Source organism: Lipotes vexillifer, unplaced genomic scaffold, assembly GCF_000442215.2.
Source record: "Lipotes vexillifer unplaced genomic scaffold, Lipotes_vexillifer_v1.1 scaffold534, whole genome shotgun sequence".
NCBI lineage: Eukaryota > Metazoa > Chordata > Mammalia > Artiodactyla > Lipotidae > Lipotes > Lipotes vexillifer.
The window spans coordinates 3,864,585-3,881,787 of record NW_006787833.1 but is presented as its reverse complement, the minus strand read 5'-3'; the positions used below and the strand labels follow the sequence as shown (position 1 = coordinate 3,881,787).

Sequence of the window (17,203 nt, the reverse complement as noted above, 5' to 3'; positions counted from 1 at the left end):
GACGTCTGAGACCATGATTACTTCCTCCACCACTGGATAATCAGGGCCTAACTACTTGGCTCAAACTAGACACTCAACCTGTGTGGAACAGATGGAGATTTGGTTAAGCAAAACAAAAGTTACAAAACGTTACACAGAATGATTCAATTTTCCTTTTTATAACACACACACGTGTACTTTTTACACACACACTGTTGTTAACAGTGGTTATCAGGACTTCCCTGGTGCCGCGGTGGATAATACTCTGCGCTCCCAATGCCGGGTTTGATCCCTGGTCAGGGAACTAAATCCCACGTGCATGCCGCAACTAAGAGTTCACATGCCACAACTAAGAAGCCCATGTGCCACCAACTAAGGAGCTGGCGAGCCGCAACTAAGGAGCCCGCCTACTGCTGCAACTAAGACCTGGTGCAACCAAAAAACAAACAAACAAAAAAACCCCCAAAAAAACAGTGGTTATCACTGGAGAGTGTGACTGGGACAGGATTTTTTACTTTATACCTTGTTTTCAACTTTATACGTTAAAACTTTCAAAGTGGTTTTGGAATGAATATGTATTACTTTTTTGTAAGAAAAAAATAATCTGGAAGAATTATGTACCTTCTCCCTGTGGGAATGTAAAGCTGGGTATAAGGCAACTGGTAGAGGCAGCTTTGGACATAAAAAAAATCTTCTCTATGTCACCCAGGAAAGATGAAGCTGGGCAGGAAGGGGAAGTAGGTGGCCAGAGACGGCAGCAAAAGAAAGTCAAGGAAGGAGGGGCCTGGGTGGGGCATATTCTGCAACCCCTGGGATATAGGCCTAAGATGACTTTCTTTTGAAGCTCATTACAAGCCACATATTTTTTAAAGGAATTTGGACGTACTTAGGGGGAAAAGTGTTAAAGCTACCATTTATGGAGCACTTACTACGTACCAGGCCCTCTGGCGAGCATGCTGCCTACACTTAATCCTGATCACAAGCTAAGAGGTTCGGATGTTATGAGTACATCTTACCCAGGAGGAAACAGAGACTTTGAGTTTAGAAATTAGAGACCCACCACACTCCAAGGTCCATGAGCCTCACTGCTCTATTAAGACACTCAGGAAACTAACTAGCTGGATGGCAGGAAGGGCTCCATCCACGAAACAGTCCCTCTGCGTGGCATCCAGGAAGCTGTTGTGACCTGCGCTGGGCGCTGTTTGAACTAGTCAGCACCTTAACCCCCTACTTATCTTAATACACATGGTGGAAACAATGAAACCTTTGGACCAAGCTATGTTTATGGAGTCCAACTTAGTTGTACTGTTTCAAACTAAAAGAAGGCGGCCCAGGCGTGTCCTATAAATTCAAAACATGGTTCATGTGAGTCCTGTTGGCTCTACACAAGCCAAATATTTTAACTTGGAAAAAGCAGAATAAGAATTTTTTTCTGTTCATGATTCTGTGAAACATAAAGCAAAAGTCTTCGAAGGCTGGCAATACACACAGGAAAAATATAACAAGATTGTAGATCAAGGGCTGCTTCCATTTTCCTAGAGTAGCATAACCAAAATCTTGCCTTCATTCAATATGAGAGAAAATGTTCATAATTTACTGTCTGGAAAGACAATCCTTTTCAATATAATCTGAAACCTTGACCCTCTGCTCTACTGTACAGAAAACTCAAAAAGAACGCTAGTACAGAAGTACACATCCCCCCTCCCGACTGAGACGTTAATTCACATATTTACACCGTGGGTCAGTTAAGGATGAACAAGATTAAGGACTGGCGGTAGTATATTTCTTCAGTCATTTAAAGTTTTAAAAATATTCCAACTTAAACACACATGCTGTCGTACAGTTTCATCTTCAATGTAAATATTGTTAATGATGATGAAAACGGATCACATTCACAGCACCTTTCTCTTCCAAGAATCTCAAGAAACTCTGATGACTTTGGGCCCAAAGGCACCTGGAGGTTGGCAGTGGTCACCTTCCCTGAGTGAGGCCTAGGGGAAGTCTCCAGGGGTGAGGCAACCACAGCTTAAATCAGAGGCTTCCCAACTTTTTTGATTGTGATTCACAGCAAGAAAACCAAAGTTTCACCAATTTATCCTTCCTGCATGTAAGACACTCTGATATTTTCTATTTCTCTTCTTTTTCTTCTTTTTGTTCCTGTTGGTGACAATCCGCTAAACTGACTTGACCACGCACTTACAGGTCACGGCCACTGTCGTAAATGCCAAGTTTCCCCGGGGCCTCTCCACACACTTCCTGGATCCCCCAGCCTCTCTCTGGTTCCAGCGACCATCTGTCTGTGGGAGCCCCGATCCCACTTCGGGGCTCCAGGCCCACATATCCAACTGCCCACTGGACGGCTCCACTTGCACATTTCAAGAGCAACCTTAAAATCACATCCAAGAATGTATTTTATGATGACTATCCCCGAGCCTTAATAAATAGCACCAACCCGCTGTCCAAGCCAGAAACCTGGGCCTCATTTCCCATCCCTCCCCTCTCACAGCCAATTAATCACCGAGTCCTGCTTATTATAACTTCTAGATTGCTCTTCAGTCCTTCCACTCACCTCCCATTACCACCTGATGGGGCTACGGCCAAAAGCCCTCAGCACTGCTCCCCGCCCAGACACATCCATCCTGAAGCCAGGGTGATCTTTCAGAAATGCAAACCGCATCACATCGTGGACTGCCTTGGTGGGATGCCGGCCACCTGGGGATGGGGGCCAGCGCTCGCGCTGGGGGCTCCTCCAGCCTTGGCTACTGCCACGTCTCGCCTTGTTCTAAATGGCAGCTCTGGGGTCTGACACACAGTAGAATCACCTGGACAACTGTGACAAAATACCAGCACCCAGGCCTCACTTCAGGACAATTAAATCCGAATCCCATTAGCGACTGTCCTGGATGGCCAGAGGGCTCCCTGCGTCAGCTCTAAGGAAGGTCTTCGGCTCTTGGGGCCCTGTCATTTCCTGGACGACTCACAGCCTCGGCCCCATCCCCATACTTACTCTTCCAGTCTTTCTCTGCTTAAATATCCTCTTCTCAAGGGTCACATCCTTTAACTCCCCAGGTGAGGTCCCCTGATTCTGTGTTCCTGTCACACCCTAGTGGGCTGTCAAATCTCCTAGCCTGGCACCAGGGGCTGCTCAATAAAGACCTACCAATGGATACAGGAATGGGTTAATTCTAGTATCAGCTATGCTGGGACGCTACTGTTGAGGAAAGCTGGGGAAAAAGAAACCCCAAAACGCTACTGATGTACAAGGCGTCAACCAACATTTGTGACGGAAGTTCTCCCGGTTTCCGTGGGGCGTGGGGTTTGCAAGATGAGGCCACTTGGTGCCTAGAGTCAATCGTGTCTTTTAGGCAAGCTCTCCCAAGGGAACGCGTCTCATCCTCAGCGCCTTCCTAGTTTATCGAAGACGACAGACAGGGCACCGTTTCCCCCATTTCACAAAGGATAAGACTGAGTTACCCAAAATGTCCAAAGGGAACCAGAGGAAGATGGATTAGGTCTGAGCCCCTCACGGCTGCACTGCTCCCGCTTTCAGGGCGGAGTTAAACAGCTCACAGGGCTGGCTGGAGACCCCATTCCTGCAGCAAGCGCTGCTCCACCGTATTTCACACGATGCTTATTAAGGTGCCCATTAAAGTCTTGCTGGTAATTGAAAAAATTATATACGTGTGAGGAGGGTGAGTTAATGTTCACAGAAGAACCCTTACTTTTGCACCTCCTGACTTCTTCCTTTCAAGATGTGCCTTAGGGCTTTCCTGGTGGCGCAGTGGTTGAGAGTCCGCCTGCCGATGCAGGGGACGCGGGTTCGTGCCCCGGTCCGGGAAGATCCCACATGCTGCGGAGCGGCTGGGCCCGTGAGCCATGGCCGCTGAGCCTGCGCGTCCGGAGCCTGTGCTCCGCAACGGGAGAGGCCACAACAGTGAGAGGCCTGCGTACCGCAAAAAAAAAGAAAAAAAAAAAGATGTGCCTTAACCTTGCGTTTCTGTGGGGTTCTTTACACTTTATGTGTGGGTGTCAAGTCACGTTTGAGATATAATTCCTTTAGCCATACAAGCAACTTCGTAGGCTATTATGTTGCATCAACTTTTTCTATAAAAATAGATTGTTCAGGATATTATTCCTGGAACAGGATAAGATTCTTGGAATTACTAAGTAACTTATGTGCCATACCACTGTTCCAAGAACACATTACTTATTTTATCACGACAAAGTCAAGTTATTAATCTTCTGGCTTCCATTTCAACAATGAGAAATTCTGTGAGATGCACAGCAGACACCTGCATTACATTTCAGTTCAACTTTATATCATCCATAAACATCTCTGTTTTGGACACCTCGTCCAAACAAATGCTCACAGAATACTCTATGTAGCATTCAATTTTATGAAACTATAAAAGTTCCTTGCTGTTAATTACAGAGACAAAGGTCTCATCACACATTTGGTTACCAGATAGCATAATCAGTTTTCTCCATTAACCTTTCAGATATAAAATTTGATTTCCAAGTTAAAAAAAAAAAAATTGTAAAACGCTTGGAATTCAAATAACACAGTATATATTTGTACATGCTGGGGAAAAAAAATACAATACCAAGAAAACAATTTTATGGATTCTTATTTACAAGGATACTGATCATCTGGAATCTCGAAAGAAAATCTGTCTAAACTTCTTAATGGTTTTAAAATATATGCTCAAATATGCAGGCAATAAGCTGTCCTTTGTGCGGAAAGGAGGCACAGTAACCTGACCTTAAATGGAATGTGCCCTTTGATCTCTCTCTTCTCGGGGATGGTGATGCAGCTGAATTGGTCCATCACAGCCTCTGTCATTTGTTATCCCCCTTCATACGGGCATCTGAGAGAGAACGGCGAGGGAAGGGCATCCAGTCTATGGCAATGCAATAGTTTTTCTCCACTCAAAGCTAAAGGACCCCACACCCCTGGCCTGCTAAGGACCACGCTCTGGCTCACATGTGCTGGGGGCAGTCCTGATTATCACAATGACTGGGTGAGATGCTCCCAACCTTTATGTGTATTTATGCTGCCAACATTCAGAGGGTGAGATCTAGACCTCCTTCCACGCACAGGACAGTCCTGCCCAAGAAAACCGTCTCGGCTCAACACGCTGTCCCACTCGGATCAGCTAATAACTGGCGGCAAACTACATTTTAACATGTCTTAACATGGTCCTCATTCATTTATCCAAAATTAGCGATCGAGAGTCTACTTGGTGCCAGGTATTGTGCACTGGGAACACAGGAAGCTTGAAGTCTCACCCTGCAGGAATTCAAGCTGAGACTCAAGCGGTCAACAGAGGATCTCACGGGCAAGGCAGTTAGTAGAGGTGACTGTAGGCAGGGACCAGCAGAGCAGATGCCAAGCCCACGGCATTGCAATATTCCAGGGGCACCTTCACACCATGCAGCTTAAGCCTGCGAGGCCCTGGGGGCGGGGGGCTGGGATACACACAAGGGTGTCCTATTCCCAAGTTAAACTTTAAAAGGGGGGCCTGGGGACTTCCCTGGCGGTCCAGTGGTTAAGACTCCTCACTTCCACTGCAGGGGGCGCAGGTTCGATCCCTGGTCCAGGAACTAAGATCCCACAAGTCGTGTGGCTCGGCCAAAAATAAATAAATAAATAAAAGGGGGCCTGCTGTTAACCTAATAAGAAAGGGGAAAAAATGTGTAATGAAAAGTAACTGTTCCATTGTCAGTGTTGGTGTATGTTACTCCTGCCATGTGAGGTCCAGGTAGCTACTAAGGAGGATGTGTAGATTTTCACCTCGTGCAGCCAGGATGGGAGCTGGGAGGTAAAAGAGGTGAATGATAAAGCTTCAAGGTGGCTGATCTCGCTACTTTATTTTTAATTTGAAATCGGGCTCCTGGCACATTCACCAAGCATCCTTGGATGCCTGTGATGTGACCAGTGTGGTGCTGGGCGATGGGGACACAGAGATGACCGTGAGGGAGTTTCCAACCCAGAGGGGAGAGACAGAAGTAAACTGGCAGTGCCTTCGCTTTGGTAGAGATGCTGTGGAAGGAGAGGGGAGGGAGAAATCAGAGAAGACTGCCTGGAAGAAGTCAACTTGGAGCCTTTAGGGATAAGAGCCAAGCAAAGCGAAGGGAGCATGGTGCAGGTGCGGGGTTGTCAGCAGAGGAGGTGGTCTGTGCAGCCACCAAGGCGAAGAGGTAAAGAGGGGAAGTGAGGCCGCTGCAGGAATGGGAAGTGGTTTGGTGGGAAGGCCAGTGTCAGGAATAAGCTTGAGGCAGGCAGGTGGCAGTTCGTGCAGGGTCTTATGTGTCATCTGGGTCCTAATCTGAAAGCCACAGACAACCGGAGGTTCAGGCAAGGGCGCGATTCTCCAGGGGCCCTCCATGTGCCCCCTGCCTCAGTCACCATAGGTCCCAGCATGCATCCTGCTACTGCACTAACATTCCTTCCCAGGTAGTGTTCTCTCCAATAATCTGTTACTTTCAAGAATAACAGACTTGTTGCATAAACGTCCTAGATCTATTTTCAACTTTGAGATGCAAAACACACTGTTCCGGAGTCTTTCTTTCACCTTATGGATGGCCGTGCTCTTTTCCTCCAAAAGGAAAGATCCATATTCCCATGGGAACCAGGGAGGCTAAATTGTTAAGACATCTTCTTAGATTCTGTCCCTCATGAAGATTTCTTTGTTTCAGCGATGCGGTCGTGATCGTTACTGGAAAAGCCAACTCTCACAACCCATCACACGTTTCACTTATACGGCGGTTGCTGACCCACACCGAGCTCTTATGAGAAACAGAAAGACAGGTGCGTGCAGTTGTGCGATGGGGGTGGGGCAGGGTTCCCAAACGGGCCATTCACCAAGGTCTGCTGCTACTTAATGCATGGATTTTCTTAAATCCAGGTAGGAAAACTTGCTGCAGGTGGAGCCCGAGAACCAGACAATCAGTTCTAAACATGGGCTTACAAACAGGACAGGACAGTCTTCAGCCCCTTTATAAAGGTGTGCCAAAATCACAGCGGAGTACGGAGCCAGCAGAACATATGTTATTTTTCAGTTTAGGTTTGCAACATGCCGCTGCTTTCATATGCGAGCTCCTCTCCTTTTTGGTCTTTTCTAGATTTGAAAAAAAAATTATATTTCGAGTTGTTTCTCACCCATCAACAACAGAAATCCCCAATTTCTACGCTAGCTTAGTACATGACCAAAGCTTCTTCGGTTAAATGAGGCATATCTTTGGCTCGCTAACTGTCTCTAAAATCTCAAGACGGTAGTATATTTTATTTATTTATTTATTTATTTAGTTTTGGCTGAGTTGGGTCTTTGTTGCTGTGCGCGGGCTTTCTCTAGTTGCGTCGAGCGGGGGCTACTCTTTGCTGTGGTGCGCGGGTTTCTTATTGCAGTGGCTTCTCTTGTTGCGGAGCACCGGCTCTAGGCGTGCGGGCTTCAGTAGTTGAGGTACGGGGGCTCAGTAGTTGTGGCTCGCAGGCTCAGTAGTTGTGGCGCACGGGCTTAGTTGCTCCGCGTCACGTGGGATCTTCCCAGACCAGGGATTGAAGCCGTGTCCCCTGCATTGGCAGGCGGATTCTTAACCACTGCGCCACCAGGGAAGCCCACGGTAGAATATTTGAAAGCAAATCTTCAGAGTCCTATGCAACCGTATCCAGTACACTCATGCAATGAGATAACGCAGATTTGAGTACCGATAATTTGGGTACCTACTGTGATCAAACAAAATGCTGTGCTAAGTGGTCTTAAGGATTCAAGACAGAATCCAGGTCCCACTTTCTCTGTGATCCTCCAATGTACATGAGGAGACATGGGGCAAAAACGACCACAGTTCAACGTGGGAAGTGTTTGGGGTGACCTGGAGCACAGCAAAGGCACGTACAAAAATGAGGAACTATGGGCTTCCCTGGTGGCGCAGTGGTTGAGAGTCCGCCTGCCGATGCAGGGGACGCGGGTTCGTGCCCCGGTCTGGGAAGATCCCACGTGCCGCGGAGCGGCTGGGCCCGTGAGCCATGGCCACTGAGCCTGCGTGTCCGGAGCCTGTGCTCTGCAGCGGGAGGGGCCACAGCAGTGAGAGGCCCGCGTACCGCAAAAACAAACAAACAAAACAAAAAAAATGAGGAACTACTAGGCAGTCCATGGTAAGTGCCATAGGAGAGCGGTATTCCTATTTAGTGCTGAGGTGTCCAAGAAGAAAGCATAACCTCTAAGTCAGAGGAGAAGGGAGAAGGGGATAAAAATAAGAATACAGCATTTTCTAGTTTGAAAAAGTGTTTCACCGTATAGGGCGTCCTGCATGCTGTCAGGACATCTGATGAGGGGCTCAGGACCACCACCAGTATTGCATTATGGAAGATAAAGGAAACCCTCAAGAGTCTTGTCCGAGGTGTGCTGAACTGTTAACCTGAGATTCAAGCTGGGGTTTTCCGACCTTGGTGGATGTTAAACAAACCTTAGCTCCTTTCTTCCTAAATGGGTCCCCGGCTTCCCTGCGCCCAAGCCTCTGGCCGCCCTCTTTCCTTCTACCCGTGGTGGGGCCCCCTTTCTCACCTGGAAGTCCTACTTTGCTGGGGGGGCAATTGGGTTCCAGGGAGGTAAGTTACATCAAAGTTGAAGATGGTGATGCAGATTAGGGGCAGCCTGTGGATACTCAAGACTCAGTTAAGGGATTTCACCTTGACCCTAGAATCCATGAGAAGGCACTTAAGTCTCTGAGCAGGGGAGAGAATAATGAATTACATACTAAGATCAGCTCGTGTGGGCAGAAGGGGACGGGGAGGACAGGCCACTCTGGCTTAAGGAAAAGAGGACAGAACTAGATGTCAAAGCACCCGATTTAAAGTGGGGCCAGCTACTAATTCCTGTGTGACCTTGGGCAGGTCACTGTCATCTCTGAGCTCAGCTTCCCATTTGTCTAAGGGACATAACACCTACCTCATGGTGTGGTTATGATGTTAACTCAGTGATTAATGGAAGTATGGGACAGGCCTAGCAGCAAAAGCTCCAGAACTTCAGGCAATAAAGTAAGTGTTCTCCAAGGACAACTAAGTCTGCACCCACAGCTACAGAAGCACGTGTACTTATGTGCACTTATATTGAAAGAAGCCATCATTGTTTAGGTCTCCTCAAGAGGCTCTCAAATCGGACTTTGCTTGCTCTTGTTTTTGAAGCCATTTTTGGACCCACGGTAGAACCAGATATACTTTCAGTGCCGCAGGAATTCTCGGAAACCATCTGGACAAGAGGCTTTTACACAGTGATGAGGGCACCCTGACAGTTCTGCAGAGGCCGGCAGAGGAGGGTGGGACATGGGACAAGGTGCTCTGGGCTTCTTCCGCCTGCTCCTGGCTGCCCCACTCCCCTTCCACTTCTGTACATATTGGGGTCCCAGCCAGGAGTTCATTTGCACGAGCCTTTCCCATGGTTAAGGGCATGGTTTCGGAGACAGACAGACCCTGGTTTGTATCCTGGTTCTGTCACTGAGTTGCTCTGTGAAATCCTCAAATTCCTCGTCTGTGAAGTGGAAATAATGATATCTTTTATGGGACAAATAATGGGGTAACAAAGTTCTTAGCATGGTACCTGACACACAGCAAACTCCATGAATGACACCTACTCTTGTTGGCTGCATTTCTAACTCAAAGAGAATTTCGAGACTCTGGGGACCCTGGTAGAGGCTGCTGTCATCAAGAAAGCCATTGAAAAGAGATTCAGAATATCAGAGATCTAGACCCTGCTCACTTGGCTTGGCGACTGCACCCTGAGCTTCATCTTCTGAAAGTTGTGTCACAGACTTTATATTAAAAGGAACAACTAGCTAGACCAGGGCCTGACACATAATTGGAGTGCAATAAATATCTGAATGAATAAATGGACCAGACACCTGAAAAATAGACATGTTTCATATTTATCTATTATAATAGTAAATCTAGAACAAAATCCAAATATAAAAGATTTTATGAAATGTTTGTATTATAGTTATTATGAATAGTAAGTTCACTGTCTCATTAAAATACTTCCTAAAAGTGCCTCGCTGCCGGCTGAGGCCTCTCCGATGATCCTTGGGATTTGCCTGGCTCAACCAGGCGGAGGCAAAAGATCTTTGGATAGGAGACCTGGATTTACTCCAGGTTCTGCTACTTAGGAGCGAGTCACTTGAGCTTCAGTTTCTTCCTCTGGGGAGTGGGAATAACAACACCACCCAGGCTACCGCACGGGTCCACTGTAAAAGTCATGGGACGACAGATGCGCCAGCGCTGTCCAAACTACGAAGTGCACCTGGCACTTAAAGTCCGATGACAGTGATGCTCAGCCCTCTGCCAAGACTCACATCACCTCCCACCTGGAATCTTCTCCAGCTCCCCTCTGCCTACCCAAATCCTCCCCTAGTTCGAGATCTCCCCCTTCCAGAGCTTTCCACCCGACCCTGAATGTGATCCTTCCCTCCCAGCTCTGCTTTTGCTCATTGCCCTGAAGGTTCACGTTTGTGATTTATCATGCACACACGCTGTGCATGCTCTGGGGTGTTTCCAGCTCAGGTGGACCTGCGTGGGGTCCCGGCTATGGCGCTTGTCCCTTGGGAGACCTGTGGCAGCCCACCTGACACCTCTAAGTCTCATCTACAAAACAGGGATGGTGATGACTCTCACAGATTTGCTCTGAGGAGTAAATGAGATCCTTCACGTCAAGTACTGGACTCAATGCTGGGCACAGAGCGAGCACCCAGACAACCGCAGCTGTTACAGGTGACTGAATTTTGCTCCTTCACTGTGTCCTGAATTTGTCCTATCACCCCAACTGGATTTTAATCCTTGAGAGCAGGGTCCCTGTCCTATCCACTTCTTTGGTTTCCCCTGACCCCACTGCCACTCTAGAAAAGTGCTGAGTTCGTCATATATTCTCAAAAAAATACCTGTTGAATTGATCAAAACGAATTAAGTTGTTTTCTCCAAAATAGTGACCCAATCTTTATAGTGGCCCATCACGGCCAACTTGACAAAGCCAATGTCCACAGGGTAAAGTAACCTCTTCGGATCCTGCTATCAAGTTAAAAATGTGTGAGGAACACCCAAAGCGCTCAGCCAAGCCATTCACACCATTGAGCTATCCTACCTCGCTGGATGTGCTGCATGAATCAACAGCCTGAAAATATTCTGAGGAAACTGATTTGAGGTGGGAACCTCTGCCAGATTCTGGAGCGTTCTCTTTCCCTGAGACATGAACTGTAATCTTATAGGCGCAGATAGTATCAAAGATGACACGTATGTACGTTTGAACACAGAAAATCCCATACAGCATCCCGAGGGCCATGTTAGAGGAATGCGTTATAGGTGAAACAGTTCTGCTATTTTGCTAACAAACTCCCTTGGATGTCACAGACCTCACGCAGAATTCTACGCCATAATGAGTAATATTATGGGTAGACTCAAGCCATTTACGAAACAAACGTGATTTACATTTGTGAATAAGAACTATTAGCTAAATAAAAGTCCACTTTATTCCACTGTCAACAACAGAATTCTGATTCTCATGTGCTATTAGTAACTATTCTCAATTACTCTAGAAATCAGGTTTACGTCATTTCCCCTTCCCCTTTTTTTTTTTTTTTTTTTCTTTTCCAAACTGACCTGAAGATCACAAGAGAGAAATGTTCTCTGGGAACCATATCACACTTTTCCCAGAATGAGCAGAAGACTGACAATAACCCAGGCATTTTTTGTTTGTTTGTTTTTTGGTTTTTTTTTTTTGCGGTACGCGGGCCTCTCACTGCTGTGGCCTCTCCCGTTGCGGAGCACAGGCTCTGGACGCGCAGGCTCAGCGGCCATGGCTCACGGGCCCAGCCGCTCCGCGGCATGTGGGATCTTCCCGGACCGGGACACGAACCCGCGTCCCCTGCATCGGCAGGCGGACTCTCAACCACTGCGCCACCGGGGAAGCCCCAACCCAGGCATTTTTTAAGCTGGTCCATCTTTTGTCTCTTGATGTCAAAGGCCTCCCTGACCAACAACTGAGAAACTTATCCCAAGCCTGGCCTTTCACTGATGTTCTCTTATCTTCCTGGACTCGAGCTAGGAAAAACGAAGCCAGGCCTGCCCCGTGGAGAGTTTACCTTTTACCGAATTCTGAGCGCTAGCATCTCCCTGCTCTGCCTCCTTCACTCTCTCGTACCCAGAATCCACCTACTGTATAGCGCCCTCACCATTTTCCAAGTAGGGAGCAGAAAGGGGGGAAAAGCCTGTTTTGTTGGAGATGAATGAAACCAAGGATGTGATGTTCTTTTTTATGATAAATGTACGTTTTTCTACTAATAGGCAAGTTCTTCATTTCAAATGGTTAGATCGAGTGGTGCTTTGATATATAGAATTTCCAACCGATCGAGTTTAGGGAACTGAAAATACAGGATTCTGAGTAAGTTGAAGGAACTGAAGAGAGTACAGTCCAGGAATATCCTCCTGCTGGGTCTTAGCGTTTCGCTTGACTGTGAACGTTTTGGGTTCTAGACCTCTGAACAGTAAACAGGTGCTAAGAACAGTGCTGGCTGGCCTCAGTCATGCTCTCTGCCTGGATGGAAAGATTCGTGTGCCTCTGGTGCTCACTTGTGGAAGAAATGCCATTATTTCCCTCCTCTTTTACCTCTACTCATTATCTGTTTGACTCCTTGGTCCTTTGCAACCCACCCTTTCTCTTCCTCAAAGCAAAAGAGTGAGAACGCCCCACTGCCTGGCTTCCTCGTTATTTTAATTGGCAGTACATTGGGTCTGAGCATACATCCTGCTTCCTTAAGACCTATCAACTCTCCCCAGAGATACGGCCATTCTGGCCCTTGCTTTCAATGGCTCTTGCCAGGACCCTCTCCCGTGTTGTTTCCTCGTGTGCGGCACCCAGCTCTCACCCTGTCCCTGGGGCTCGAGGAGGTATTGGGGATGGGCAAGGTGAAGGCCAAGCGCCATGATGTACCCTCCACTCCAACCTCACGGGTACCTCATTCTTCGTGGAAAAATCCTAAATCATGTAATTTTGGGCTCATGGTCTGCAAATAACAAACTGCACAGGCAAGGCCCCTCAGGTATAGTATGTGCACCAAAAACCACACTTGGAGAGAAGGGCAGCATCTTGGGGGACCTACTTATCCATCACGCAGCTACTCTTGTCGGATGGCCTCCAAGATGCTGCTTTGCTCTGCTTGGCCCTGGGGTGAGCTGGGAAGGAGGGTGGGGAGAGCAAAGGCTGGCTCTTCTCTCTGACCACCGATGCTGGTGTGAAATGAAAACAAAGCCAGACAGATGAGAAGTGGCTCCGTGATCGCTAGTCCTATCAAGAGGTGTTTCGGCGGACAATCACACTTTTCTTTTCCTTCCACTTTTTGGCTGGAGAGTTAATTTAATTTTGTCATGGCAGGATTAGCAACCAGGCCACAGAGGTGAAGGGACATTATCGTCAGACAGCGTATTAATCCTCTATCCCACCCAAGGCAGAGGCAAAACCAAACCAATAGCAGCTTCTTGGAAATTGAATTTCTGTTACCCAGATGTCAAAGATGTAATACCCCAATTACACAAACTATTGCCAGTGAAGCATGCCAGTGAATATGCAATGTAAATGGGGTGAATGCAGAGCCACAGAAGTGCACGGTCAGCATCTGGCTCTGGGTGTGAGTGATAATTAGCACTGTGTGTAGACACTAATAAACATTTATGTCTGAAATTACAACTTTTAGCAATGTTAATAAGGGATATATTGGCAATCCGTAAAATAAAAGGTCTTGAAAAGAATGTCATACATTAAGCAATGGCAGACATTTCCCATTCTGGCACAATCTTTTTTTTTTTTTTTCCTTCCTTCTCTCTAATTGCAAATGGCCATGCTGTCTTGCTGAGAAATTCATTGACATAAGAACCTACCTAAAAAAATGGGTTGTGTCTCTTTGGCCTTCCCATTAACATCGGTGCTCAATTCTGAGATCTTACAGACCTCATGGTGATAATCTGGGGTGAGAAGACAACGAAAAATTAGAATTCTAATGACCTACAAGATGTGAATCAGCAAGAAGGGCTAGCATCTCTATATATAGTAGGTATAAGCTACACTTTAATTTATAAATATAATTTTTGAGAACTCTGTTAATCACAGAATTTGTAGTCACTGGTCATCCCTACAGCTTTGCTTACTCTGGAGACGTACACAGACTTGAAATTATTACTTTGACTTTAGAAAACGGCTCTGCTTGATCACACAGTTTTCGCAGGAAATTTGGCCCACAGATGCCAATTACATAGGAGGCTTCTTTTCTTCCAAATGACAAGTATGTTTACAAGGAATAGAAAGAACCTTGCCCAATCAGAGGCCAGGGAAGATGCCAAATTTATCTCTACAACCCATTTTCATGAGAAGATGAATAGTATGCTTTAGAGTTACCTGGTACTCTCAGTTTACCCAGAAAAACCCCAGGCTTCGAGCAGCTTACAGGCAAGCACACATGAAAAATACTGATTTGTTATTTCAAGTATAGTATAATTTGGATAAGAAAGTGAGTCTTGCTTTCAGCTACCGCACTTTAACATGCAACTGTTTATGTTCTAAAAATGCACCTGCAGAGTAGAGAGAAAAATCAGACCCATAATTTTTTTTTTAAAAAAAGGAAAAAAACAAACTTGCTATGTCAGTCAAACTTTAAGACACAGTATTTTACAAGCTTCTCTATAGAGGCTACTGTGCTTTGGCAGTTGTCTGTTTGTAAAAAGTAGGATCGCTTAGGTAAGAAACTAGACTACGTCCCTTGTTAACAGCGATTCCCTTTTTGGGGCCTTAGACCTCCCAGGACAAGGTCTACAAAACTCCTCTCACTTTTAAGATAAAGTAGTACGTTCCCTGAGGTCATAAATAAGAAAGCAGCCTACATTCCAGAATGAATCAGATAGACCAACAGGCCAGTCAAATATGGAGGGACTTTTAAAGTACAAATGACTGAGCAATCAACACTGTACGTAGAGACAAGGAAAAGCCAAATATTTTGAATACGTAAAACGACTTCAGGCTTTTTTCATTAAACAGTATCCGAGCTCAATAGGAGGAAACAGGAGTAGATCTGCAAAATGTCTATAATCAAACCATTTTCAGAGTAACCCAAAGCAGGCTTTACTGAATCTGCATCATAGTTAGCTCAGCTTAGCTGGAAATTGCAATCGCCCTCTAATTTTCATCAGCTTACATGGGACTTCTCCAGGTTGGTAACACAATCGCCTTGCTCTCTGCTCTGATGCCCATGCTAGATAAAACAACAGAGGACCAAAGTGGACAGGTTCTCTGGTTTGGTTCTGACTTCAAGCTGATTCAAAGGCGATACTTAAACAGGAGCATTCTAAACTCAACGTTGGGACTTGTGACATGATGGGGAGAAAAAAGTCACCTGCCTCTAAGGTGACACGATGCATTTTGATAGACACATTTTTACGTCTGCCCTTACGTTCTCATCGTTTTTCGAAGTCACATCAGGAAAAACAGAGACTCTTAACAAGTCACTGACCACAGGCAGGACTATTCAACTTTCCCCTCGCCTGATGAAATAAACCCAAGCCCAGAGACTGCGGTGTACACCTGTTAAATCGTCAGGGGTCGGCTGGATTTTTTTTTTTTTTTTTAATACTTACCTGACGGATAAGTGATCTACTCCAAAACACCTTTCCAGGCCAAATAACGTACCCAGAAAAGATGTTGAATGTCAACAATTCTTATTTGGGCTTGGACACCTAATGAGCGTCTTTCTCCATCTTCCAAACGCCACCAACATCTTTCTTCTTCCTCTTTGGGGGTTGGAAAACACACCGACCCCCAACCCACCACAAGCACTGGTCCGGGTTGGTGTCCGCACCGCCTGATGGTGAGGCGTCCTCCCCCACCCCGCTGCCGAGCCACAGGAGTGGAATACCAAAGAAGGCTCTCCGCGCCCCAAGTGTCATTGTTTGCTAATTTCCTGATGTGCCCTCCGACTTGTTTACGCGGAATCACATCCTGCCTCCCCCACCGGCACAACTTTCCTCGCCGCCCGGCGGCCGCAGCCCCCCCTCGGGAGGGGACCGGGGGTCCCGGGAGCCCCGGCCCCCCGGGAGTTGGCTGCGCGGCCCGGGCGACGGGCAAGGGGCCGGGGGCTGTTTACGCGGCGCCAAGTCCTCGCTCCGCCGCCCGCACGCCCCCCGCCCGGCCCGGCCCGGCCCGGCCAGCCGCTTACCTCGGCTCACCAGTTTGAAGCTCTGGGATTTCCTGCTCCGCTTCCTCTCCGAGAACTCCATGGTGCGGCGGGCAGGCGGGCGGGCAGGGCAGGGGCTGCGGCCGGGAGCGGCCGGCCGGCCGGGCGGAGGGACGGAGGGAGCGGCGGCCGAGGCGGCGGCGGCGACGCTGGCTCTTGTCACCCGGCAGCGGGAGCGCGGAGACCTAGGTCCGTCTCTTGGATCCGCAGGGGGGAGGCACAGGCAAGGGAAAAACCACTCGAGCCCGCCGGGGGCTGCGGCCGGCGGGGCCCGGCGGGAGGCGCTCTCCCGGGAGAAGTTGCCCCCTCCTGGCCGCCGCTCAGCGCGCCCCCCGACCCTGGCTCATCCCCGCTGCCGGGCGAGACGCCGCCGGAGCCGAACTTTCCGTTGGGGAGCGAGTAGTTGGGGGCGGGGAGGGCGGGCCGGGGCTGCCGGCGCCCTGGGCGCTCGCCGCGGGTCGGCCTGGGCGCAGCTCCGGACGCGGCGGCGGCAGCGGCAGCGGCACCCGGGGACGCCTCGGGCGGGCTGAGGGCGGCGGCGGCGGCGGGGTGCCAGCCGGGTCGGGGCGCTGACCGCCCCCGCGGGAGGAGGGGCGCCGGGAGGAGGCGGCGCCGCCGGGACCCCGGGGCCACCTGCTGGCGGAGCGCGGCTGCCGCCGTCCCCGGGGACCCGGGCCGCCGCCACCCACCGGCCTGGCCTCGAGGAGGAGCCGGAGGCCGCGGCGCGGCGCTTTCGGCCCGGCCGGCCGGCCCTCCCGTCCCCCCAGGACCGAGGGCCCTGCCCGGCGCGGGGGTCCGGACGCCGGCGCCGCGGGGGTCGGCGAGCCGGGGCGCCGCTGCCCGGGGGGCCCGGCTCCGGGCCTCGAGCTCGCCTGCGTCTCCTCGTCGCTCCCCGGGGCCGATCTCGTTCTCAACAGCCCTGGGTGTCGGGGACCCTCCTGGCCATCCCACTCCTCGCCTTGGGATT

General features: G+C 48.9%; 1 protein-coding gene across 1 annotated transcript in view; it reads right to left on the bottom strand.

Moving 5' to 3' along the window:
* BEND7 (BEN domain containing 7) overlaps window positions 1-16,279 on the bottom strand; it is a 159,918-nt gene extending 143,639 nt beyond the window's left edge. Inside the window, exons 1-2 of the mRNA XM_007460904.1 lie at window positions 16,219-16,279; window positions 13,895-13,978 (exon numbers count right to left, since the gene is read on the bottom strand). Of these exons, the coding sequence (XP_007460966.1) occupies window positions 13,895-13,978; window positions 16,219-16,279 (145 nt within the window). The remainder of the gene's footprint in view (window positions 1-13,894; window positions 13,979-16,218) is intronic.
* Between the last annotated feature and the right edge of the window lie 924 nt (window positions 16,280-17,203).